Raw genomic sequence first — 25,648 nt, forward strand, 5'->3', positions numbered from 1 at the left:
CGGCTCCAGGGAGGGAATAAAGCTGTTGGTTGAGAAGAAAAGCCGTACCCGCGCTGAGATCGCTGCAAAGCACGGCTCTCAGAGACTCACCTGGAGAATCCATAAGCCCAACCCGGACAAGGTGAAGCCATCATCTTGCTTCAAGGGTCTCTCTCCAAGCTGAGCCCTACCCAGAAACCACCCGATCTCCCAGGCATGCCAAAATCCATTACAAACAGGCTGCCTCGCCTATCTAACTCATCCTCTCAGCTTCTGATTAAAACCAAGCAGGAGAGCAGCTACGTGCCAGTGCTAACAGGACAACCTCCATCCTTTCCCTCCACTGGCCACCCACCCCTTCCTCCAGGCACGTTCAATCACATGCAGTCCCATCCCTCTGGTATTTCATCCACCCCCCCAAACCGTTTTGAAGCCAGACATGACCTTAACCACACCTTCAATCTCAAGGCATCATATTCAAGAGATCCATCGAGGTGGTTCGTTAAAGTACTTTATTGGTGATCACGTATACTCCGTGCACGTTAAGCTTTGTACAAAAACCCTCTCCATTAACACCAGAGTGAGTGACAGCCACCAGGAGCTTTGAACGCTGGTTTTGCTCCCTTCTGTGGAAGCAGAAGCGAAAACAACATTAAAAAAATAGCCAAATAGGCCACATGGGTTGGACTCCACCAGCAAACCAGTCCTGCAGTTCACAGCCCCAGCTGCAGCACAGAAAATTAAAAACTCCCTCCCAGACGAGCCTGGTTTGCTCTTGCAAAGCACGTGCACGGGAAAGGCTTTGCATCTCCTGCCGCACTCCGCTTTCGGGGTCCTGCCTCCCACTTCTGATGCTCTGCCATCAAGCGCCAGTGTGGTTTATCAAGACTAATTAAAAACCTCATCTCAAGAGCTCTAAGCCAGCAGGGAAGATGTTTCCATGCCCACCACAGCCTCATTTGTCGTCCGAGGTGCTCTCCGGCAGCAGGGCGCCGCTGGAGCTCTTGTTGCCTTTGCGGGTGCACATGCCACAGTCCAGCTCCACGTCAATGTCCCCGAATTTCAGCTGGCAGGACTTGTTGCAGCTGCAGGACAGACAGCGACACCGGTCAGGTATTTACGGGCAGCGAGAGCTGTCGGCTCACCCCAGTCTGCTTGGGACGGCTGCTAAGGACCGTCTGCTCTGCGGTGGCACCGAGCCCATCCTTTCCAGCCAAGCCATGGACCAGTCCATGCTTGGAAATGCATGGACACCCACTTTTCTTATCCCATGATACACTGGCAGCTGGATTTCCCAGGGTAGCATTGGGTCTGGGTATTGCTCTTGGTCATCCCAGCTCGTGCTTGGTGCTGGGCACCCCTCAGGAGCCCTCTCCCCCACGTACCAGCGAGATGTTGCAGAGTTTGCTGCCAAGACGGCGAGAGCAGCCGCGTAGTGCCAGCAGAAGCACATGGTGAGGAACGTGAAGTTGCCGCGATCGGTCTGATCCCAGCCCGGTCCTCCCCATGGAGGGGACAGCACAAACCCAATCTGGTCGCAGACCAAAGAGATGTTAGGCATCAGCACGTGTCAGGCTTTAGCACATACCTCCTCTCCTTTCCTCCTGATTTTAGCCATGCTGCTGCAGCTGACTATGGCCTAGAGGCACACTAATTCCAAGTAACACCTGGACCACTGCCCTCAGCACCCCCAAGCATCCTTGTCTCCCCAGACTGACGCAGGGGTGCATTTCGGGAGGAGAGAGATGCTCTGTGGGCTCACAATGCGGCCCAGCATCCTCAGAGAAAGCTGACAACCCAAAGGCTACGTTGCCAGGCTGTGCATTTCTCCCTAGACCCAAAGCTGGGTGATTACACAAGGGGTTTCCAGATATTTCCAGTTACTTGGAACAACTAGAGGAAGAAACTGGACCCAATAAAAAGAACAATAAAAAGAAACCAAGTGACTGTGGTTTCCCATTCTTGTTGTGTCTCATTCCCATTTAGCATTCAGGTTTGTCTGTGCTGCATACATTACCCGTGCATATCTCCACGATTACAGCTCTGGCACTAAGCTTCCTCATTCCTTCCTAAGATATTCCAACCAGTTTAACCCCAAAAGACGTGCCATAAAGGACAAAGCAGCCCCCCTCTGCTTGCCTTCCTGGGTGTGAAGCCCACTGCTCAGAGGAGAAGGCTGGATGTGCACTGACCTGCCAAAGCCAAGAGCCCTGGAGAAGGAAGGAGCTGGTCCTGAAGGTCTCCAGGATGACATGGTCTCGGAGGAACACCTCTAGGAGGGTACAGAGGGCTCCAGCAAAGATAGCCATGACCAGCAGGGAATGGAGGTGGTGGTCCAGTGCAGCATCGCTGTAGTCATGGAAACAGATGAGCAAACCTGGCAAGATTCACACTGCATTAGAAAAAGATGCTTTGGGATTTGTTTGGGCTTTGTTGTTTGTGGGGTTTTTTTAAATAAAAACCATCTGAAAACTGAGACTATGCTCCGGGTCTCGCTATGATCTGCCTGGTGGGAAGAGCCAGAGAGCCAACAGCCTGCAGTCATCACCTTCACTCTGCAAGGACTCTGCCCACAGAGCAGCCCCGGAGCTGCAGGATCCCCATGCCTAGCCAGGGCTGTAGGGCTGTCAGGAGGACCTTCAGCTCAGAAGATGGTGGGGAGCTTTGTATCACGGTTTGTCTTTCTGTGCATCCAACCAAGGTGGGGAGACAACACCTTTTTGCGACTCCAGAGAGAGCCAGCTGCTTGTCACCAGCAGAAGCACACACACATCCCTAGGGCCTTGTGCATCCCCAGTTCACCAGGGGCATCCAGCCACGGCCAGATTCATATTTGGAGAGGAAGGGGGAGGGGGTGACTTCGGCACACAGCCAGTGCCATCGTGCATCTGCACACCCTCCAGCTCTGCCTGCTTGCACAGCACCTCACCGGCCTCGAAAGAGCCCAGGGATTTTGGGTTGCCGCACATCGGTGACGCTCCCAGTGCTTCCCCTAACCCATACTCCATACCCTCCCAGGCACCACGTAGGATTCACCTTCGATGAACAGAGCCATGGACAGCGAGAGCCGATCTAAGCCAAGCGGCAGCTTGAGCGGGGAGTGCGAGACAATGTCCACGATGCCGGAGAGGAGGAAGAAGAGGTACATGGTGGTGTAGTGCCAGTGGGTGAGGTCTGTCCAGCTGTGCGTCTTGGGGCTGTACAGCTGCAGGTGGGGACCCGCGGGAATAAACTGCTCAATCAACATCCCTGGGTAGAAAGCAGAAAGGTCAGGCTTTTCCTTTTACACAGGGGAAAGGACAAGGAAAGCCTTTCTTTGCAACGGTGAAGTCCTAGTGGTATTTACCCAGAGGGACGGCAGCAAGGTCCCATCACAGAGCGTGCCACAAGCACGTCCCCAAGCCATCCCACACCAGCCGCAGCCACTTCCCGCTACAAACAGCTCCAGTCTCATGGGAGAGCATGACTGCAGTGCCAGCAGATGTTGGGGCAGAGATTCATCATCATCTCTTACCTGCTAGAGCAAAGAAAGCTTTGACCATCCCTTCAAAGACTTCCACGCGCTGGACCCCATAGCTTGGCTGGCTCTCGGCATTGGCTTTCCGTCTGAGATACTTCAGAGGGTATCGCACAGACCACCAGAGGCCAAAAATGAAGAAGAAGGTGCCCCGGAGGGCACTGCCAAGGAAACTCGTCGGCATTGGGCTCGCTTGCTGGACCTGCAAGGACAAACAGTGCCTGGGCACCGACTCAAAGTCAGTCCTCAAACTCTCCAAGGGCATCCCCGGGGAGATTCATCCTGACAGAGCGGGTGTGCACGGCTCTGCCATCAGCTGCAAACACTTAATACCTGAGATGGGACATCACCATGGAGAAGCTGCCACCATATATATATATGGATACATATATACATATGTGGTTGCATGCATGCAATCATCAGGACTTCACTGTGCCAGGGAAAAATACGTTAGCGCTCAAGAAAGCTTAGCAGCTGCACACCTTTAGAAGAAGAACCATAATAAAGTTTTTGCCAATAAAAAGCAACATCACAATTATTTCCCTGGAACATAAACTCCCTCCAAAATAGATAATTACCAGGGTGCAAACCCAACTGGTGTGTTCAGCAGTTCCAGCCAGCCAAAGCTTTGCTGGGCCCCACTGGCTGCACAACAGGAGGAAGAGGCCTCAGGAACCATTACCATTTCCAAAAGGAGCCTCGTGCATATTCCACACAACTTTCCTGTCACACACAAGCAGTGATTTGACACAAGGGAAAGAGATTCCGTCTGCAGTAGGAAGAGCTCGAAGACTAAAAGCATGAAAATTGCCTTTGTGCTAAGCCGGACCAACACCACCAAATACCAGCAAGGATGGAGAGGTGGAGAGGTACGGCAGCACAACCGGCTGCCACATGCAAAGTTATATCCTTCAAAGTATTTAAGTCTATACTCAAATTGTTGAAAAAAAAAAAAATAATAATCCTAGAGCAACAAGCGCAGAAGGGAATAAATAATTATCTAAATGCTTATAGCAGCAAGCTTTTGATATTACCTTGGGATGGTCTGGTTTCTTCCAGCAAGACCTCTCTTCTTGCTTTCTGTATGCATCTACCACCTAAGGAGGTCTCACTCTTTCCCTCTACCTGGGCTTTCTGGTACTTTTCTACAGCTCGGATGAAGGCATTACTCATCCTGAAGCTACCACACCAACTAGCCCTTGCATCACACATCACATCCTCGCCATGTTTATAAATACCAAAGCAAATTGCAGAGGCTGGATGAACAACTCCAGCACGTTGTGCAAGTCCTCCCACACTAGAAAGTAATTAAGTACTGCAAAATAAGGGTAGGATGTGGCGTGGCAAGTGCCTTAGGTGAGGGAGAGCTCTGCGAGATGTCCCTGGTCAGGTTTTGGCTGCAGAGCTGGAGTCGGTTGAACTGGCTCAGCCCTGCGTGGGCAAGCACGGTGTGTGGATGTAGAGATGAACATCACCCATTCCATCTCCGGGACACGGGTAATCTGGGGAAGGCTCCAAACTGTTTACACCGCGTTAAGATTTCCTTTCAGGAGGGAAGTTGCTAAACAGCCTTTCAGGTAGATGAGAAACGCCCCATCCCGGGACCTGGTTCGGGGATCCTCTCTGCTCTATTTTGGGTGCCTACATCAGGGTGAGATGGCTCATACCCCAGGAGAAACCATGTCTTTCCTGATTACAGCCTGGACATGCAATCCAGGGCACATATCTTCCTTGCACAGACACCTGCATGCTGAAGTGACTAAGAACAAATGCTATTAAAGCACAGTTAAGCAGCACACAATTGCACGATATATAACCAAATTTTACCATTGTCCTACAGGGACTGTGACTACAAGGGCAACAGCCTGAAGCTGGAGTCAGGAGCATACCCTGATCAAGATATGTAGCAGGAGCGTTAATTTGACATGGTTAGTTAGAGGAGAGCAGACATCCCAATGCCCAAGCATCAGAACTGACCACTGACTTGTCCCACCTGTAACTCCAGAGGCTGCTCCAGGCTACACCAAGCGTCCAGCTTTGACCCCACATCCACTGGGCATCGCCCCTTTGCTTTAGTTACCAGCAGCCCCCAAACCACTCTGTTTCAGAGCTGTCCCTGGGATCTCCCACCCCAACCAGCCCTCTTGCCAGGAGAGTAGCATAACTCTTCTTCTTTTTGGTGCTGGGGACCCTTTTGCTTTGTAACCTCTCCGCAGCCCAGTTCAGCAAGGCTTTTGGTAGTTGTCACGAGTCCCCTTTTCTTCCCACCACCTGGACACAGCTCTTCAGCAGCCACCACATACCCTGGGGAATCTCTCACTTAGCAGAGACCTCCCAAAGCCACCCTTTGGTCAAGCAAAAGCTTGGATGTAGCCCACTCAAAAAAAAAAAACAAACACCAAACCCACCCAAAACCCACCTTCTTTTATAAAACAGCCGCTATTTTGAAGGGAAACCAGATACGTTTCCAAGCAACAGTCCATTTGCAGAGCTCACGTATTCCAGGCACAGCAAAACAACCCCCCACACACATCCACCGGCCCTTCAACCAGCTCACAGAGCCAAACCCGATACATCTCACCCACCAGCTTCCCCCAGCCCTGGCATTTGATCCCATGCTCACACAAAAGCTGATTAAGCTCCAAGCGAGCCACAGCTGGGGAAGAAAGCACTAGTTGAGGAGAAGCACCCGGGTCATTTATTTTTCCTGCGAGCTACTTTGTCTGCCGGAGGACTTGAAATACGGCTACAGTCAGAAGGTATTACCTGAGCTGCCCTTCTCCCTCCACAGCTTCCAGGCTGCGATGCTTTTGCTCAGTAGCCATACGGGAGCTGCCTGCTCTCCTTACAGTGCTCGCACTGACTGCTCGCAGCCTCCCCAGACTCAGCTCAGGAAGGACGGCTCTCTGCCCAATTTCCAGGTTCTCCCCCAGGAGCTGTCACAGCTCTGGGTCCATCACCATCAATGATTTCGGCCCCGTGTGGGGACTCGTTCCTCCTGATGCAGGGGGAATGATGCTGCCCATGTGGACACACGAGCATCTCCTACAGGCACCCATGGGTGCAACCATCGGCATGGCAGGGAGAGCAGCATCCAAGGGCAGCCAGGCTAAATGCACAGGGCAAGCTCAGCGTCCCGCCACAGACATTTGGAGGATCTTCTCTTTGTGGATCCACCTCCATCCTTGCTCATCAAGCACATCTCTTCTGCCAACAGCCTTCACCCAACAGAAGAGGCACAAGCCCCCTCTCCCCCTGCAAATCCTCTGCCATGATGTACCTCCAAAACCTGATAAACCCCCCCCAAAAAAAAGAGCCGAAGCCACAGATTGCTGGCAGACTGCCTCCATCAGCACCGCTTCCACGAGTCTGTCATCACACTAAACCTTGGCCTTGCCGAGATGGACTCTCCCACATCCCTTCTTATTCCCAAGCTCAAGCAACCACGTCCATCCCACGCGCAGCTGCTCACCATCGCGTTTCTCTCTCTGGGTAGGAGAGTTTACCTGCAACTCCTGCCTGTCCTTCTCCCTCTCCAGATGTGGCAGCAAGGAGCGGTTATTACTCAGAAGAGGCAGATAAAGGGAGAAGCCACCACGGGGAGGTGGCCCTCAGACAGGATGTTTAGAGCTGAACATCCTGCGGGCCAGTTCAAAGCGCGCTGAGTCAACCAGCTTTCACAACCTGGGACACCTCATGTCTGCTATTAAAAAAAAAAAAAAAGGTCTCCTGGAGTTTGCCACAAAAATCAGGATGAGCAGCCAACTCCGTTCCCATGGCAACCACATATCTTCAGTTATTATGTTAGGGGTTTTTTTGGATGACTGGGGAAGGAGCCAAGAAAAGACAAGGCTGCGGCATCACCCAATGAGGCCAGGCTCTGCTGAAAGGGCTCGAGAGTCTCTGAACCAGGCTGCCAGGTACACAGTAACCCTTTTAGGGGGTGTCTGGCCTTACAAAAAGTGCCTGTAGACAGGAGATTTTGGGCCAGGAACTCCCAAACCAAAGCACAGCCTTTGCGAGCTCCATCTCCCAGCTCGCAGCAGGCAAAAGGAGGAGGACGGTGGCCCTCTTTCCCCCAAAAGATGGGTTGGCAGGACACAGCAGCCTGTTTCCGTTTCTTTTCACCCATTGACTACTCAATGCTGCCCCACACCAAGCATCCACAGACACAAGCCACTCCCGATCTGCTGCACATCACATTGCCGACGGCTGCACACCCAGCCTTAGCACCTCGCCGGCTGCACAGATGAGCAATGGAAGTGCCTCAAGACAGATAAATACCACAGGACACCCCACTGTCCCCGTCTCCCTCCGAAGCACCGACTTCGTGATGCAGAAACACTCACCGCTGCTCAGGCACAGCACCCGAGCCTCTGACCACCTGAGGACCACTAACAACCACTCAGTGCGTTCCCAAACCTGTATTTTCTCCAGGTTGCAACTACACGCACATAACTCCTCTTGCAACTAAAAAAAAAAACCAAACACCAACAAAAAACCCCGTCGGGGCCACAGGATAAGCCATGCCCAAGCCCTGCCAGAAGCCACGCACGTGAGCCAGCACCCCAGGGAAACCCCAAGGCTGGAACAGCACGGAAGCAAACCAGCCTGCACAACCCTCCCCAAGGTGATGGGCTGTTCTCCAGCACAGCCATAAAAGCCACCAAGCCATAGCCAGGAGCACTTTTACACCCATTATCTCCGTATCAGCGGTAGCAAGTAGGAGGAAGGAAGGAAAACATAAAGCTGGCGGTGGTGCTGGCACGCAGCTGTGCCGTCCGCCCATCGCTGCTCACCTCCAACGGCGCTCAGGGACCAAGATGCACTGCAGAGGGCTGAGCACGCGTGCAAAAGGGTCCTGTAACACCAGGGAAGCCCAGAGCGGCAGAGGGGGCCTCCATAAACGCAAGCAGCTTTGCTCAAGCTAAAGCTTCAGGAGCTTGCTACCACGTTAAGCCCAAGCACAGAGAGAAACGCAACCCCCAGAGGAGCTCTTCCTTACAGACCTACCCCTAAAAATAATACAGAAAAAACCCCCACCATACCTTTCTTGGTGGAAAAAGAGCAGCAGCACCGTCAGGGCCTTCTTTGCAGCTCAGTTTTCCATTCTGCAACCCCCCCCCCCCCCAGTTCAACAAAGCATTACCCCAAAAGGCAGCTTAGCACCAAGCTGCTTCCCAAACAAGACGAGCCAAGTCCTCAGAGAAAGTGGGAAAACACAAGCTGGGAGGGCTGCAGCTGGAGGGAGATGGGAGGAAATGTGGTCCAGCTGAAACATACCTGCTCAGAGGCTGAAGGTGCCTTTTCCCATGGAGCTTAAAGGACCAGCAAAGAGTAAAGGCCATGGAGAAAGGTTTCGAATGAAAAGGGCAGCTGGTACTAAAGTACCTGCCAGCTAGCCAGCCAAACAAGTTGTAGGCACATGAAATGGTTGAGGAAAGGGTTTTTCCAGCCTTTTAAACCATCCCCACGATAAAAATGAGGATGAAATTGTGACAAGTGGCTGGGAACAACAACAGCCCATGGAGGGGGTACCCAGAGAAAGGATGGCCAACTCCCCCCAGATCACAGAGCTGGTCACTCACGTGCCGTGCGTGCTAAAAATCACTGCAGGCATGAACGGATGTGACTCCATTACAGTTCCTTAGCTGCACAATGCTGAGATGTGGAGGAGTATTATGGGATTGCACCAGCACATGCCTGCCCTCCTCTTCCTCCCAGGGAGAGACTGGGGGGGAGGCAGATCTGTGTCCGACCCGCTCCAGCCCCTCTAATATTCTCAAGCTAAACCTTGAACTGAATTTTATTTCTTTTTTTTTTTTTTTTTCCTTCTTTTTCTTTTTTCTCAGCTGTAACTGCAACATCCTCTCCCTGAAGGTTCATCACCAGCCTCGGCGTTAATGAAAAAATGTGATAATGTTTGCCTACTTCCTGGGGGTGGTAGGAGGCACAATCTAATTAAAGGTTTGCCAGCAGCTCGAGTGCTGCAGATGGATGGTTGTTCGGGAAGTGCAAAGTATTATTATTATTATTACAAATGCTAACACCAGCTTTCATAAACAGGCAACAGAGGAGGTGAAGCAGGTGGTATAAGCGTCGGCAGGGCTTGTTCTGCTGCCTACACCGTGATTTCAGCCTTACATAAATGTGGCCATGAAGGGTGGCGGCGGTAGATCCTATCTCTGCCCGAGAAATGAGTGGCTCGCGGATGGGGCTCTTGATGAAGGACTTGTCTTTCTAGCTGGAGGAAGAGCCAGCTGCCCAGATATTTGGCTGCTTTGGCCAAGGGGGGGTGGGTGTTGTCTGGGTTCCTTCGTAAGAGCAGGTTAGATATTCCTGTCGGGAGGATCAGCAGCTCCTTCCTGCCTCGGATGGGCAGGTCACTTATTTCAGGAACACCGGCAGCCCCCACCCTTGAGCACCACCACCAGCCTGCAGTTAACACAAGGCAAAACCCACCCCAAGACATCATTTGGGGCAGCAGACTCCTTTCAAAGCCAGCTGTGGATACGGCTACAAATATACCCCATGTCCAGTCCAGGTGCACGGCCAGTGGGTCCAGCACAAAGACACTAGCTGATAATTCAATGTATATGGTGACAAGCATGTTTCCAGGACAACTGGTTGATATTAAGGTTGTTGATAAAAGCAATACTCTCTTTAGGACTGTCCTGGTGTAGCTACCACATAAGAAATAAATGTGAAGAATGGCTTGTGCACCTCGCTATATAACAAACCACCTCTGGACCACCCAGCAACCTTCACGCTCTTGTTTGGTCTCTAAGATATTTACAAACGTGGTTTTTTTAGCTAAACCAAAAATCCTTAATTCTCATCGAGAAATATACACCATTTGTATTTTTTTTACTTAATCACAGGCTGTATCTCTCCTCCTTCGCTGACCTTCATACCTCGGGAAAGAATGCGTTCCAGAGTTTGAAAACAAATTAGCGAGCCCTATACTGACAGTCCTGGGATGTTTGTAGGACCAGGGAGTTAATGAGGCAGACAAACTATTCCAGACACCAGGTGCTACCGAGGCACAAAGTGTTTTGTGGCCACATAGTGACAAGGGACAAAGAAAACCTTGGGGTGAAGGAGACGGCAACTTGATTAAGAGCAGCAGAGAGCGCAGTGAAGAATTAAATAAACCCTCTCCCGCCTTCAAAAGCAAGGAGTGCTTTTAAAAACCAAGGTCAGCTTCAATCTGTGTGCCCTCGGATGGAAATAACCTCTGACTTTTAGGGGGGGATAGGAAGGGGGAGGGTGGCTGCAAGGTGACTGCAACCTCAGCCAGCCTGGAGCACGTTCCTGCACGTCCAGCACCAGCTTTGCCACCTGGTACTGCCCTCATGTGGTTATTGCATGGGAATAGTGATGTTCGTTTTCCAAAAGAAAATAATTCAGAGCACCGCCACTGTTCATTTAAGCTGATTTCTGTCCTGCAGCACTCTAGGTAACTCGGTTTGTCACCTTACAAATAGGGTTTTCTCTGTGCATTAGGCGACGGCAGCCTGCAAAACGCTCTCGCTGGGTTGTGTCTCATGGCAGCAGCAAGAGGAATTCATGTGGTTTAGAAAAACTCGTCCACTTGGCAGGGAAAAAAAAAAAAAAAAAGTATCTGCAAAATGCAGGTCATGTCCAGCAGTTACGACTCATGAGACTTAATTGCATGGTGTTTATCAGATGGATTTACAGAGATGTATTGCTCCGCTGCTTAATTCTCTTCACACCGAGCCTGTTTGCACCTCCCGATATCCCGATAGCCCTGCGAAACAAACCGGCTCAGTGGTGGCAATATAGGAAAGCTGGTGTTCAAGGAAAGCTAGTTAGTCTTTATAAGCAATAAAATCCAGGCTGTAGCCCCCTTAGTCTGCAACAGGCTCTTTGCAGGAGGGGAAAGGGTGTTATAAGATGAGGTTTGGGGTCTCTGGGTGTGAGCACGCAGTCACAAATGCTCGGACCTGCCAGTAGCTGCTTTTCCACTGTCACGAGCGTGAGCACAAAAATCAGCTGCCGTCCATCGCCCCCCCTGACGTCATGCAGCAGCGAGAAGACTCCAGTACGGAGCATCCTTCCAGCCCCAGGGTTTGAGTCATGAACAGTTACAATTCAGCTTGCGCTGATGGGTTTTTATATATATATATTTTTTTATTTTATTTTTTTTAGTCCCCACGCTCACTACTGGCACATTTTCCTCCTATCTAGGAGGTGGCATTTCCAGTCACTTTTTGCAAGACATTAGCTGGCAAAGGCAGGCTAAAACCAAAACATGTGCCAGTTTCTTCTCACTTTCCAAGCCAAGGGGTTTATTTTCAAGGAAAACTGTGACGCTTTATGAATCCCTGCTGCTTAGCCATGTATCTGACAGCCCTTCAGGCTTTACAGGTCTGAGGGATGGATTTGTCTAAGCTGTTATTACACACTCTACACTTTATCAGACTTAAATTTAAAGATATCAGCTCAGTGAGGATTTTTAATTCGCATTTATTCACTCTTTCAGCCTTTAAGTGAACATGAAAACTATTAACAAAACCCCTCTTTAGTTCAAAGCTTCGGTAATAAAATTTTCATTGTGCACAATCAAGCGGTGATGTTACAAATTTGACATAATCTCACTTTCAGCACTCTTAGTCTTCCTCCTTGGGATGATGCCCCGGTCCAGAGGTACACGACCTCAAGCCTGAAGGTTTCCCTGACTTCAATCCCAGCAGGTCAAAGCCTCCAGGCGCTTGGAAAAGTCAGCTGGGCTGGCCGAAGGATGCCCTCCATCACTATGGAAACACGCACGGGAACCCATCGGATGAAGCGGCCTCATCATGTTGAATTTCGGCACTTAATTTTGTTGCTAAAATTTGCTGCAAGCAGTGCTCGTTTCAGAAATGGTGATATTTGGGGACGGATGGAGGGCAGCTACCATCCAGCAGCAGAACACTTCCCAGCAGCAGAACGGTGGTGCCTCTCTTTGTTCTTCCCAAACATAAATATTTCATTAGATTTTTTTTTTAGGTTTTTTTTTTTCTTCTAGAAAACAGATTCTTCACGTATTTGCAGAAGGAGATTGCACCCTCTTCACTCTTCATCAGAGCCATTCAAGAAGGCAGCTTGGGAGCTGGTGTCACACTTTTGCTGCCGGATTCCGAGTCCGATGTAGGGCTCTCCGCTGCCTCTCCTGCACCTCTGGATGCAGCTGGAACACACGAGGAATAAATCACCACTAGCAAAACCCCCAGACTACTGCCACTCACCAGACCACTTAGGGGAGGGAAGCGCACTTGTAATGAACACACAGGGGGGGAGAAACTGTTACAGAGGCTCTAAAATGCTGAGGTTTGGGGATGCGAGCATCCCGCAGTGTCTCATAGGGTGCGGAAGCATCCCTGAAATTGGGGTAATGTCTCCTTCCTGCCTCCTCGGAAAAGCCATGCCAGGGATTGGCGATGTCTTAGCAATCAGACAATGCTGTTGTGCCTCTAATAACTCAGCGACTGTCAGCTGTTTCAAAATCCTTGCAAGGGAGGGGACAAAGTGTCAGGGGGTCCTGGTAATGCTTTGATTTCTCTATTGAATTAAAGTTTGACTTCCAGCACCCCAGTACAGAGTAAAAAAATTGCTGCGAGTTCCAGGAGCAGCTTCGGGTGCTCGGCTATTTGACTTGTCGCATTTAATGCCTGTGCCTCTTGCTGACACTATTTTGCATTCTGTGCACTCAACAAATAACGTGCACGCTTGTCGCCGTGCCCTAAAACTTGCAGCAGTCAGGGGCTGCTTATTCAGCTCTGACTTTGTACTCCAGGATCGGATGGAGTACATCTGCACCTTGCTCCACACATCCCCATCCCTATCTGCCCACCCCGCTCCTGCCCGAATTCATACCCTAGCCGTACCAGTAAGCGAGAGTGTAATTTATAGCCAGGATGGCCACAGCGGCTGCCCAGTGCCAGAAGAAACACATGGTGAGGAACATAACGTTGTTGTGGTCCTTCTCATCCCACATTGGACCTCCCCATGGCTGGAACAGTACGACCCCGATCTGGTGGAACAAACAATTTATTACCTTGGGGGGGTTGAAAAAAATTGATGGACTGAAGACCTCCAGCACCCTTCTGTCCATCTCAGTTATCATCATGATCTACGTGGTGACCGAAGGACTTGAGCCTTGACCAGGATAGTGATTTTTGCTGAGACAGTGCTGGCCTCATTGAATTCCAGCACGATATCCAGACAAAATTGTCCCTCTGCATTGCAGACTCCTAGCCATCCTTTAAAAACTCCAAATTTAGTATTTTACAAGCTCAGCCCAGTTTTTAACCTCTGAATAAAGCGTTGGAGTTAGCGCAGCAGACCTGGGGCTGAGAAAGAGGAGGACAACTCACATTTCTTTTCGGCAGCCTAGTTTTGGGAGTGGTTCTTTCCAGCTGATTTCTTTGCTTCTCCGACTCCTACCAAAGCAAGCAGCTGGCCGTATTTTTACTCAGCCATTTTATGGCTTGGTGGGGTTTGCATCTTTCCACTAAACCAGAGGGAGTGCTGCAGGGTGCATTAGACACATTAAGCAATTAGTACTTGGTTGTTAGATACTGTAAAACGTTGCTCGCTCACTGCGAGCGCTCACTTTTTCTGTTCCCCCCAGAGAAGCAATAAGCCAAGACAAACAGTTATTTCAGCAGGAGCAGTCATCAGAGATGACCTGTGATAAGTAAATTTTCATTCTGGGTTATGATCTATTTATGAAGCGAGCCTGGCAAAATTATCCTGCAGAGACACACAATTGATACGTGATGTACGGCTTCTTGTCCTCTTTTCCCATTGCTCTTCCACCTCAGAGCTCTGCTCTGCAAGAGAAGGTAGAACAGACCTGCCAGAACCACGTTCCCTGGACGATGGTGACACCGGCTCTGAACATCTCCAGGACAATGTTGTCGCGGAGGAAGACCTCCAGCATGATGCTGCAGGCCCCTGAAAAGATGGCGATGAGCAGCAGGGAGTGGATATGCTGATCCAGCATCGGGCGGTGAAGGACGTGGTAATAAAAGAGACAACCTGCCAAAAAACGTACCACACTTAGAGGAGCGTCACCACCAACAACCATGACCACAGAGCCCTGGTAGAGTAAATCGCCTGCCCGGTTGGTGAATTGAGACAGGTCACCATGAAAACAAGGGACTGCACATAGTAGCATCCCTCCAGGTCTCCTGGCATCCCACCATCCTGGAGGGATGAGATGCCCAACCTTTGGGCAGGAGGATCTGAGCGAGATGGGGACCAAAGGCAGAAGACCACAGAAGGGTGGTTTTCTTGCCATGTTGGTGCTGTCACCTCTTCAGATCACCCTCCCCTCATAGCCAGGTTCCTGCTGTGTCCTGCTTTTCCATTGCTAAACCTCACCATTTTCTTAGGAGCTGGAAATGATAGATTTCCTTTTCTTCCATCCCAAACTGTACCTGATGAGCTGCCCCTGCCGCTGCTTCAAAAACCACTGGGATCGGGGAAGGGAAAATACAAGAGATGTGCCTTCATTAAGTGGTCTTCTATATAAGCAAGACCTTCATTTCCTAGTGTCTTTTCTCTGTGTGTCCAAGAGGGGTCTGAAATCCCAGCTCGCGACTTGCAAGACAGCCTGAAGACAAAACGGTATTCATGATGTGCTGAAGCTGGAATAAGGCACTTGAATTTGCCACGTGCAACGCAAGCAGATGAGGACGACGATGCCTGCAGTGCAATTAATGGCTCTCGGAGGGTGTGGGGGGTGGACTGCGGGGCATGTGAACAGCTCTGTAGATGTGAGATAAATGTAGCATCCACCAGCCATTTATCATAACAAGGAAACTCAGCCTGCCACTGTACCAATGTCACCCCAGAAATCCCAAACCAGGCAAAGCCAGGACCTATCAATGCCTGTATTTCCCATCTTGCTACAGACCGCCCTTTGATAATATATCACCTACAACGTGTCCTGTCTTCAGGGGCGTTCAGAGCGATATCTCAGTCTGGCAAATTTTGGTCCCTCTCTGACTCACCCTCCAACATCACTCCCCGAATTAAGTGCCACCTTCCACCGACCTTCAACGAAGACAGCCACGGACAGCATGAGGCGATCCAGACCCAGCGGCACCACCTGGGAGATGTAGGTGAAGACGTCCACCACCCCGGAGAGGCCGTAGAAGAGGTACATGGTGGTGTGCTGCCAGTTCATCAGCTTCACCCAGTCATGGTTCTCCCCACTGTAGAGGTACAAGTGTGGGCCATCCGGGACGAACTGTTCTGCCAGCATCCCTGCACGGACACGCAAGAGCACGCCGTTTCTGATGGTTTATACACAATGACGGTTGATGCTACTCATTGCTGCGGGGGTGGGTGGTTCCTCAAGCACGAGCTGATGGTTTTGCATTAGGGAGAAAGGGATGGATATAAAAATCAGGCCTGCCTGTATTAATGGGAGCTCAGCTGTGGGAGGGGATACAAGACTTGGTCTTTTCGCATCAAACTCTATTAGAGATCAAGACAAGAGAACATCAAGGACGCATCCTTCCACATATGGACCGGTTTCTCTGGAGTAAGGGCTCCAGTACAGTCATCGCTATAGGCTGGGAAGTTACCAGCATAGCTAGTAAAATAAAAGCCTTACCTATTAGAGCAAAGATGATTTTGATTCCCCCTTCGATGGCATCCACACGCTGGAAACAATAAATCCTGTGGGATTTCTTATTTACTTTCTGGCTGAGATACTGCAGTGGGTATTTCACAGACCACCAGAGCCCAAAGAGCAGGAAGAAACTGCCTGGAAGCGCGTGACCCTTGAAGTTTGCCATCCTGGCAACGTCCTTTGACTACAAGGCAAAGAAAACCAATGTTCTTATACAACTTAGACCAGTTATTTGACATAACGCTGGGAAAAATGGAGGGTTTGTTCCTTTGGCCTTTCAAGGAGGACTGGAAAGAGCAAATGGGAATAGGATGGAGCACTGGGAAAGCTTCCAAGGGAACATCTAGGACCCCTCTGAGGTCCTTGCCTCAAGATTAGGTAAATGTCAAAAAAAGCTGAAGCCCAGACTGGTTTAGCAGAGGCCCCATATCTGCTGCAATCTCTGACCCATCCCAGCCTGAGCTTTGCATCCCTTGGGATCCCTCCCAGCAGTAGCTCCTTCTTTTCCTACCCTTCTGCAGGTACAAGCGAGAAGATCTGCTGAGGACCAGGGCAAGGTGGGCTATTCAGGATCAGGCAGGAGAGAAAATACGCAGGAAATACAGCAAGTTCTAGGGGTAAATAGCCATGGGTCTCCTTAGCTCCTTGAACAGCCACAGATGTCCAGCTATGTCCAAAAATTTTTTAAATTCCTGGAATTTTTTCAGCCTGTGGAAGGGGAAAAAACCCCACCCCACATCTATTTCGCAAAGCCAAAGCATTTGTGTCAAAATATAGCTTCAAAAATACCCCAAAAGCTGCTGGAAAACAAAACATTTTGGTTCTGGGCAAAGAAACCAACTGGCTCCCTTCATCACCACCTCCTCCCACCCCGTCTCCTCTCTCCGGAGCATCACTAAGCTTGAGCATCCCTGCCCCTTCGTGCCGGAGCGCACACATGTGCACCATTTGTAGGAGAGCCAGGGGACCCGTTTCCTAGGAGAATTACAGCAATTAAAACCCAGCCGGCTCCTGTTTGCCATTTGCTGGTTTGCTTAATTAGGTGGAGAAACGATTAGCTCTTTGATGTGGGCTCGAGCATATGTTTGGGGGCCTGCCTTGGAGCAATCGCAGGTTGGTTGTGTCAGGCTGGTCAATTAGGATTTTTTTTAATTGATAGCAAAGGCTGCGCCACCGGTGCCCAGGACTTCCTCCTCCATTTAGTAACGCTCCTCTCTGCGCCAAGCTGAGCTTAATGCCGGGCAGAAACCAGCTCTCTCGTGGCGTGGATGCCGTCCATCCACATAGCAAGGGGCTGCGTAGTTTGGCGCTGGACCTGACCTCCCCATCCCAGACCTGGTTATGCTTAAACCACCTTCCCCGGCTGCATTTTGGGCTTCAGTCCCCACCAGCTGGTATTATAAGCAACAAAAAAATGTTCTTACTCTGCATAAAGGATAATTTGAGGTTGCACATGGCTTGCTGCTGCCAGCCTTTGGGAGGGGAGAGCGGTTGCTTTGGCTTAATTAATACCTGATTGCAGGTCAGTTTGTCGCCAGGACAGCTTGTTTCATCCCGTTAAGTCCCTGCCCCCAGAGCTCGGCTGTGTGCAGATCCCACCTCCCCGAGGCAGCTGTCCCGGGGCGAGAAAATCCACCAGATTAGATCAGACCTACTAAAACCCTGTAGCCAACCTGTCCGATTTGAACTGGTTTAACCAAACCAGCTAATCCAACCCCTCGAGGTAAGCAAACGTCGCCTCGTTGTGCAAACATGACCCCGGTGCATGCAGCTACGTGCAGCAGCAGACACGGCTGACGTCCCTGCGTCTTGCACCACACTGGTCCCACAGTATTCACCAAATACCTGTAAGCTGCCACGGTGGGTTTCATGCAAACAAATTTAGGAGGGGATTTAATCCAAGGGTGGAATAGCTGTGCATGGAAATATTATTTTCTACCGTATTGGCTAGCAGCTTTGCAAGCAGCTGTTAGCAGCACTGCAAGGCTCTGCCTTATTTCCTGACTTAAAAGGAGAGATTTATTGCCAGTGGGTGCATTGGGTAATTAAACACGAAATCAAAGCACAAAATCAAAGCAAGACGCCGTTTACCAGCAACGCTAGCACAGTCCAGCGCGTTAATACAATAGTCTCTTCGGTCCTTTGAGAGAGACAACCGGGGAATCAGAGCACCCACCTGTATCCCTGTGATTACAGGAGCAGCATACCTGAGCCAGGGAGATGGCTGAAAAATCTGTATTTTCTGGGTGAGCAGACAATCTTGTCACGTACATGCAATGGTATAATATCAGGATAATGACCGCAAGCAGAACTAAACCCATCCCGGAACACCACAACAAGAAGTCCTGCAGCCATATTGTGCCACGTTAATGCTATGGCACTACCACAGCAATATATAGTCAAATATATAACTCCATGACCTAGCTCCAGCAGTTACGTTTTAAAAGCAGCTATTTAATGAGACCTGATGGGTTCCCACATGAGATCGATGCAGTCAAAACGGAATGACCTAAACGATACACCGATCAAGCAAAGTGGGGAAAGTTAAAGGTCGCTTAGAAGGAATACGCACGACCTGGCTGGCCAGCACGTCCACCTCATAGCATTTACGTGAGCTGGGGCGAGCTCGGCAGGGCGACGGGGACTGTTTCGGGGTTGCTGCCGTCCGTACCTGCCCGATTGCTCACTAGCAGGAAGCAGGGTGGCTTATCTGGGATGCGTGACCAACAAAACTATTTCTCCTGCTTCTCTTCCTCCTCTGAAAACATGCAAAAGGTGAGCACGGGAGGGAGGGCGGGGGGAAGAAAAACAATTATGTTTTCAACTCTGAGTGCCCTGGAGCAAACAGCTCTCCTTTATCCCTACGGCTCCAAACACAGTGAGACTTTGCCTGCAATCATCCACGTTGGGGGAAAGAAGAAGCTGAAGGTCCAGCTGATGTTGGGGTTGGCAGCAACCACCACCATTGCAGGACATCCCTGCAAAACATGACTCTGCCCCGCTCCTCCCTCGTTGCCTAGCCTGCACATTTGATAAGGCACCCACGTCCCTGCTGGCTTGTAATTAATGCACTTCTGCTCCCTGTTTATTACAATGCCATGCGCTGCGCCGGCTTAATGATTTACTGTTTCATCTGCTCTTATCACTTCCCAAGGGAGCTGGTCCCTTCTTGGTTTATAGCTAATGCACCCAACCACCCAGGCAGGCGTCTGGAGCAGCAGGGAGGATGGCAAGGAGCCCGACTGGGCTTTCGCCTCCTCCTCTTGCCCTACCCTGGCAGCCACAGATAATTTCTTTTCACCCAAACCCTGGGCCCCTTGAGTTTTCCAAAGGTCTCGTTTGCTTTACCGAGTTTGTTTTTGTAAAGATTTTATTAGTGCATCGATAATGTCTCAGTCAGGGCATCACTTCCATTTTCCCCAGCTTGGAAATTACGGTCTGAAGTTCACCGTTGGAAACAGCTCACAGCCATCACCCCTGCAATTAATGTTGCCCTTCGACCTCTGCAAATCAGGCAGTTCAGACACACCAGAGCTGGTTTGCTCACCGTGGGACCTGCCGCCCAGCTCTCGGAACGTCTGTGGGTGACCGGGACGGTCCCTGGGGAAAGGCTGACTCAGTGAAGAAGAGAAATGTCTTGGCTTGCAAAAAAAAAGGTTGAGCTGAAGCTGAGCTGGGGAATGCCACTGAGGTGTGTATCTGGAAAGAACGACACTATTTCCAACCCTCTCGAGGTGGTTTGGGTCTCCCTTGTGCTGAATCTGAGACTGCCGGAGAGCATCGAACCCAGACCGACAGCAGCTGAGGTGCTTCGGCCAAAACTGCATCCTCCACCAGCCCATTCCCTACCCCGCACGCTTTCCGTGTGTGTCACACCTTCCTCCGAACACCACGTAACCCCACAGCCCAAACACTCTGCCTGGGAGGTGGGGAGGGAAGGCAACGGTCCATCAATGGGGTGACTGGAGAAGAAGCCATGGAGGTGAGATAACTGTGCCTCTGCGGAGGAGAGACACCCAAGAGATGTCAGGAGAGGCATCGCCTACAAATACAAGCTCTCCTGTTGCCCGCTGCCTGCCTGCGCTGCCTCACTCCATTACCAGCACTGTCTTATTTGTCTGCAGCGGCACTTCTAATCATAGCAGCACTTCCATTAGCTCCCCTAGGAGCTGGATCCCTAATGCATTAACGTCAGACTAAAACCCCACTCTGAACCATTTCATCCCATTATCGGCAGTTTTTCTTCTATCTCTGCCTCTATCTGCATGGGGGAGCGTTAACGGTGACACCGAGCAATCATGTTATTTGTTACTAATACTTGTGAGCCCAGCCGCGGCTGCAAAACCAGGAAAGCAACTTTTCTGCCTCTAAAGGATCCTTAGGGCTTTTACTCTTAGGTTAAAAATTATCATCATCATTGGAACCTATTAGGCTCAATTGCCGGGGAATATCTGAAGGGCCATCAGGTGCGGCAGGAGCTTGTACAGCGGCTGCTGACAGACGCACGAGACAGACTGAGCTAATCCAAAAACAAAGGCTCGCTGCGGCGGGAAAATTCAATGTGGAAGTTCAAACTGGGATGAAAGCTTCAAATTTGGGATGCTGGACCTGAGGTCTATTTAATAGACACAATGGACCCACCTGAAAAGAGACACTAGGGGAGAGAAAGACCGAAAAGCCGGTGATGGAGAGGTTATATTGCTCTCTGCCTGCTACTGCTCTTCCTTACGCTGCCTCTTCTTGCCTTCTGTTTTATACGCCCCTGCTTTGGGCTCACCATCCCTACCCCTGTCCTGAGCCCCACCAGCAGGGAAGCAGCAAGAACTCAGCTCCGAGTTGCAGCCCAGCAGAGAGAGCTGAGAAATAAAACAAATTACTCAAAGCCATCTTAATCGCAGGGGCTCAGAGTGGGCACTTCGTCATCCTTTTGCTTCTCTTTACAACCCGCGTTTGTTTATTTGTGGTTTTAAGGCAACGGAGGCCTGACTTTAAAAATGATCTGTTTTGGGAAATGCACACTACCATCCTAAAAGCCATTTTTCTTCGCCTCTGCGTGACGCCTAAGAGATTAAAGTGCTTTCTAAAGGTGGTGGCTACTACGGGACTCAGCGAGCCAAGGTCTGTGCACCGAGCTGCCTCTCCAGCTCTGCGATGATGGAATAGCCCTGACTCCACCAACCCCTATTAGCTCACAAGCACCGACACAAAACAGTGACTCAAAACCGGCATTACCGTCACCGGCAATGGCGCAAAAATCAGTATTTTCCAAAGAAGAGATGTCCGTTTGTCCTAAAATTGTCCTGATCACCCCACAACGCGATGCAGGCTGAGCGTTCCTCCCAGCTGCCTTCGATATTCCTCAAGGAAAACTATCCAAGACCAGCTGGTAAAGAAACCATTTCCGTTGCAATATATCCCAGATAGATCCAGTTATTCACCTTAAACACAGCAAACTAGGCCTGTTGAACACTGCAACTGCCCCTCGGTTTATGGGATAGCTGTGGCTGCCCGACACAAACCTCTGCGAGCGCCCCGTGCCTCGGCAATCACACCCTGCGCTGCAAAAGCCAGATGTTATTAGTTTTTTTTAACGACAAGCTGGGAGGAAGAAGGAAGAAACCCTTCCCCAAGCTAAGTGAGGCACCGTCCTTCGAGCGGAGCAGACCCCTGGACTCTGGTTTTCCTCCTAATCTGCACATTTTTAGGCACTAAAAGAGACTTTTCTGGGCGATTCTGCAGGGAGAGGAGGTTGGGGAGAGAGTTTCTGCTCCAGTGCACGCAGCAGGGATTTCGGTGTAGCTGTTAGGCAGAGATTTTCATTTAATTCGGCTGGGAGCAGAGCAGGGAGCTGGCGAGGGCTTCTTGCAGGCAGCCCAGCAAGGGGCTTGGGGCGTTTTGGGGGGCACTCCTTGCCCCCGGGCTGCCCCCATCTCGCCTCTGCCTGCTTTCAGGCCCTATGTATTGTGTTTATTTTTTAACTTCCTCCTGGGAAAAGGTTGCTACCCGTCTGCCGGGCTGCCCATGGTGTCCCATGGCTGCAGCCCAGCCTGGCAGGGGCAGCAGCAAACCCTCCTCTGCTCCACCCTGCCGGGACCCCGGGGCGATGGGACACCCTGGTGGGTCAAGGAGGGCAGAGCCCCCCCTGCCCCCCATTCCCCCCACAGTTTGCTTTCCCAAGGGGAGCGGATCTGGGCTCGCCTACCCCCAACCCCTCTCCTCTCTCCCTATGGGGCCGGGTTGGATGCCAAATTTAGGGGTCCCCCCCAACCCTACCCACCCAAAGGGCGGGCAGGTGGGGGTCCCTTCCCCTCCCAGCTATGGGAGGAGAGTTCCACAGCTCAGGGTGACTTCCCTCCCCTTTCCCAGCCCCTTCCCAACTTGAAACCCCCTGCCCACCCCAGCCCTGGCCAGCAGAGCCTTACCTGCCCCGGTGATCCTGCTGCCGCACCTGCGCCCAGGTGAGCCGTGCTCCTCCCCTGCCTGCAGCACCTGCCTCCTTCCTGCCTGCAGCACCTGCCTGCTCCCTGCCTGCAGCACCTGCCTGCTCCCTGCCTGCGGCACCTGCCGGCTCCCTGCCTGGCCCAGGTGCTCCCAGTCTCCCCCAAACCCTGGCCAGAGGGGAAAGATGACCCTGGACACATAACCCCCACCCCTGGGCATGCTGGGTGCTTTAATTGGCAATTTTCTCCCCCAAAACTCATCTGTGACTTCCTGACTTGAAAAACTGCTGCCTGAAGGCTTCCCCCGCCCCCCTCCCCCGCAAAAAATCTTTATTTTCTCACGTTTCATTGCAATGATTAAACTTCCTTCTATCAGACTCCCCCATCACCCACCCCATGCAGGGATGGGGGGGGCTGCCTGGGGCATTACCCCCCCCCCCCCAATTCCTGCACCCCTCGGCCCAGCCCTGGCCATGAAACGCTGCAGAAAGGATTAATTTCTTTGAAGCACTTCATTTTCCGTGCTTCCCAGGTCATGATGGATGCCCCTCCGGGGATCCCCGCTCATAACCCATATTTCAACTCCAAACGCAATTTTCTGACCAGGCCTCCTATAAAATGTAGTTTATTCTTAATAATACTTTCCAATTTCATCTCCAGCCCTGCAAGTGCTTTACAAATGTTAAATAATTAACCCCCACGACACCCTTGGGAGAGAGGTAAGCATTATTATCGCTATTTGTAAGAGAAGCACTGACAGAGCCTTCTGTGCAATAGCCCGGGGTTTAGCTCACTTTTACGGAGCAGCGCAGGTACTTACATCACTGAGAGCAAATACACCTGCCACAGGGAATCTGTAGTAAGAAAACCAAATTCTAATGTTTTAAATATATCCACCCTCTTTTATAAATGACTTCATGGGTTGAAGCGCTGTCTGGCAATCCCCTGTCTTTTTTTTTTTTATTATTGTTATTATTTTGATTTATTACAATGAAATCTCTTCCCTCACCCTGTCCTGTGATGTTGTTTAAACAAGTGACTTCTTGTAAAAAGAATTACCCATTAATTCATCCTTTCTGTGGGTGAAGGGCAGGGAGGAAGCATCCTGCAGGCATCCTCTTGCTGCTGATTTTATCGGCGGTGGGGTCGGATGCCTAAACCATGCGTGTTTTTTTTTCAGGTGGGGCGATTCAGATTTTCCAGAGGCAAAAACCAAGCTGCAGGTATTTCTTTTCTCTAGTTAGGCAGCTCCCCCATTAAATTGTTTCATGAACATCCTAGGAGCCTGCTACCATTTTAACCTGTGTCCCATGAGCCCTGGAATAAATCAGAGTAAATGGGAGTGTTTACACTAGCCGTGCTGCAGGCATATAGGAGGTTTTACCCCCCCAAAAAAACTACACCTGAAACTGAGGTTGGGAAATAAATGGGAGGAAAACAAGTGGTGGGATGGAGGGCTTGGAAACATGAAGAATTATTTAGTGGGAGAGTTGTTGCCTCTCTGTGCAATGTCATGAAAAGAAAAAAAGAAAAGAAAAAAACCCCCCACCACCAAAAAACAGCAGGAGGTGTCCAAAAATGCAACCGAAGCACCGAAAATGCTGTGCAAAAATAATGGCTGTTAGTGGTGAAGTTGTCAGACCTGGTACATAAATCCCACGGCTCCTCTCATCTGAAAGGGCTGAGTTTAGCTAAAAACTAAACCTTTAGCTAAGCCTGACTCTGGAATGGAAATTTGCCCCTACTGAACACTCTGCTGCATTGTGTAGGTGTTTCTTGGCTACCAGGAAATTTGCACCATCAAATATTTGCAGAACGAAACCACGGGGTGTATGTGGGGGTGGATCTTACTATAAGGAAACAAATAACCTTTGCAGGTGTATTTATTGTAGTAAAGACCATCCCTGAGCTGGAGGTGAAACAGAATCCAACCTCAGCAAAACTTCTCACTTCTACATGCAACCATTTCCCAAGAAAACACATCGAAACCCAAAGTCATCTCTAATTTATAGCTATATCTTCTTATAGCTGTATCTTCACTAGAGCTCAGCCACCCCTTAAAATACTCGCAGATCCTTAAAGAGTCTTGAAATCACATGCAGAGACTGTAACTCATCCAACCTATGTCCAGATTTTGGCCTCTCACCAGCCATTGGCACTGGGAGATGGGAGTCCTGGTCACCACACTGCACCCAGCTGAAAAAAAAACCCCAACCCTCAGGGCTCAGGACATGATTAGCACCTTTTCTAAATCTTATTGCTTTCACGTGAAATCAGTCCTGGAAAAAAAATTCACAATTCCTGTTCTAGGAATTTTTGAGGCCTCAAAAAGCCATTTTGTGTCCCGCTCATCTCTAATTTTCCACCTCCTGATGTCTATATTTCTCCCTGCCTATCCCACACTGAATTGCAGCCCCTGGACACATTCATAGGACATCTGACAGCAAACAGCAGCCTGCCAGTCTCTTTACACCGATGTGCAAATCTGCAGGGATTGACCAGGAAAGCAGAAACATCTCAGGATGCCCTCTGAGAAGATAATATGCTCTTTGGTACCTGCAGCCTCCAAGGATGTGGTGTTAGATGCAGGCTGGAGCATGGAGTAGGAAGAGAAGGGAACAATGTGTAAATTTGCTCAGGAAGAGCTCAGAATTAATTGCTCGGAGAAATGGAGGAGATGATGGAGTGTCAGAGCCAGGAAATTAGTTCCTTCGGGTTTGTGTGCTGGTGGAGGGGATGGGTGAAAGAGTCACCTGCCATGTGGACATGGATCCAGAGAGAGCTTGCCTGCAATTTTAGGATGCAGGAAAACCAGAAATCAAGCCGGCTCACTGCCCGGCACACCCGCCCAGACACAGATATTTATGTGGTCCCTCGCTGGGATATCAATGTGTTTTCCAACCAAGATAATTACACCTTGTTTTCCTTTCCCCCGCTCCTGCACCCATGCACGGGTGCGTAGGAAACCTGCCTAAACCAGCGGGTGCTGTGCAACGTAGCACCCGCCGCAGGCAATATATCTGTGGGGAAGATGGTTGCATACCTACATCCTCCCATTTTTGA

General features: G+C 50.5%; 2 protein-coding genes across 3 annotated transcripts; both read right to left on the bottom strand.

The window, feature by feature from the left end:
• Positions 1-486: 486 nt before the first annotated feature.
• Positions 487-7,138, bottom strand: LOC104635155 (transmembrane protein 45B). Its single transcript, XM_010301874.2, has 6 exons — positions 7,003-7,138; positions 3,494-3,698; positions 3,016-3,228; positions 2,172-2,356; positions 1,365-1,510; positions 487-1,064 (listed from the first exon to the last, which is right to left on the bottom strand). Exons 2-6 carry the CDS (start codon positions 3,678-3,680, stop codon positions 935-937), a joined length of 861 nt encoding a protein of 286 aa, XP_010300176.2. The 5' UTR covers positions 3,681-3,698; positions 7,003-7,138; the 3' UTR covers positions 487-934.
• Positions 7,139-11,970: 4,832 nt separating this feature from the next.
• LOC104635156 (transmembrane protein 45B) lies at positions 11,971-22,650 on the bottom strand. Of its 2 annotated transcripts, none has more exons than XM_075774639.1 (6): positions 22,568-22,650; positions 16,128-16,329; positions 15,563-15,775; positions 14,358-14,542; positions 13,387-13,532; positions 11,971-12,689 (listed from the first exon to the last, which is right to left on the bottom strand). In XM_075774639.1, the coding sequence occupies exons 2-6, from the start codon at positions 16,309-16,311 to the stop codon at positions 12,572-12,574; spliced, it is 846 nt and encodes a 281-aa protein (XP_075630754.1). In that variant the 5' UTR covers positions 16,312-16,329; positions 22,568-22,650; the 3' UTR covers positions 11,971-12,571. The 2 variants fall into 2 exon arrangements, with proteins under 2 accessions (XP_075630754.1, XP_075630753.1); XM_075774638.1 differs by lacking the exon at positions 22,568-22,650 and adding an exon at positions 17,658-17,833.
• Between the last annotated feature and the right edge of the window lie 2,998 nt (positions 22,651-25,648).

Source organism: Balearica regulorum, chromosome 23 (assembly GCF_011004875.1).
Source record: "Balearica regulorum gibbericeps isolate bBalReg1 chromosome 23, bBalReg1.pri, whole genome shotgun sequence".
Lineage (NCBI taxonomy): Eukaryota > Metazoa > Chordata > Aves > Gruiformes > Gruidae > Balearica > Balearica regulorum.

What these genes read in the sequence shown, in the direction of transcription:
- LOC104635155 (XM_010301874.2), bottom strand. Translation starts at nt 3,680, where the DNA reads ATGCCGACGAGTTTCCTTGGCAGTGCCCTCCGGGGCACCTTCTTCTTC. An exon ending in AGCTTTCTTTGCTCTAGCAG is followed by an intron (nt 3,229 to 3,493) that starts GTAAGAGATGAT and finishes CTTTCTACCCAG; the next exon opens with GGATGTTGATTGAGCAGTTT. An exon ending in CATGGCTCTGTTCATCGAAG is followed by an intron (nt 2,357 to 3,015) that starts GTGAATCCTACG and finishes GAATCTTGCCAG; the next exon opens with GTTTGCTCATCTGTTTCCAT.
- LOC104635156 (XM_075774639.1), bottom strand. Translation starts at nt 16,311, where the DNA reads ATGGCAAACTTCAAGGGTCACGCGCTTCCAGGCAGTTTCTTCCTGCTC. An exon ending in CGTGGCTGTCTTCGTTGAAG is followed by an intron (nt 14,543 to 15,562) that starts GTCGGTGGAAGG and finishes GTTTTTTGGCAG; the next exon opens with GTTGTCTCTTTTATTACCAC. An exon ending in AATTACACTCTCGCTTACTG is followed by an intron (nt 12,690 to 13,386) that starts GTACGGCTAGGG and finishes CGTGTGTTCCAG; the next exon opens with CTGCATCCAGAGGTGCAGGA.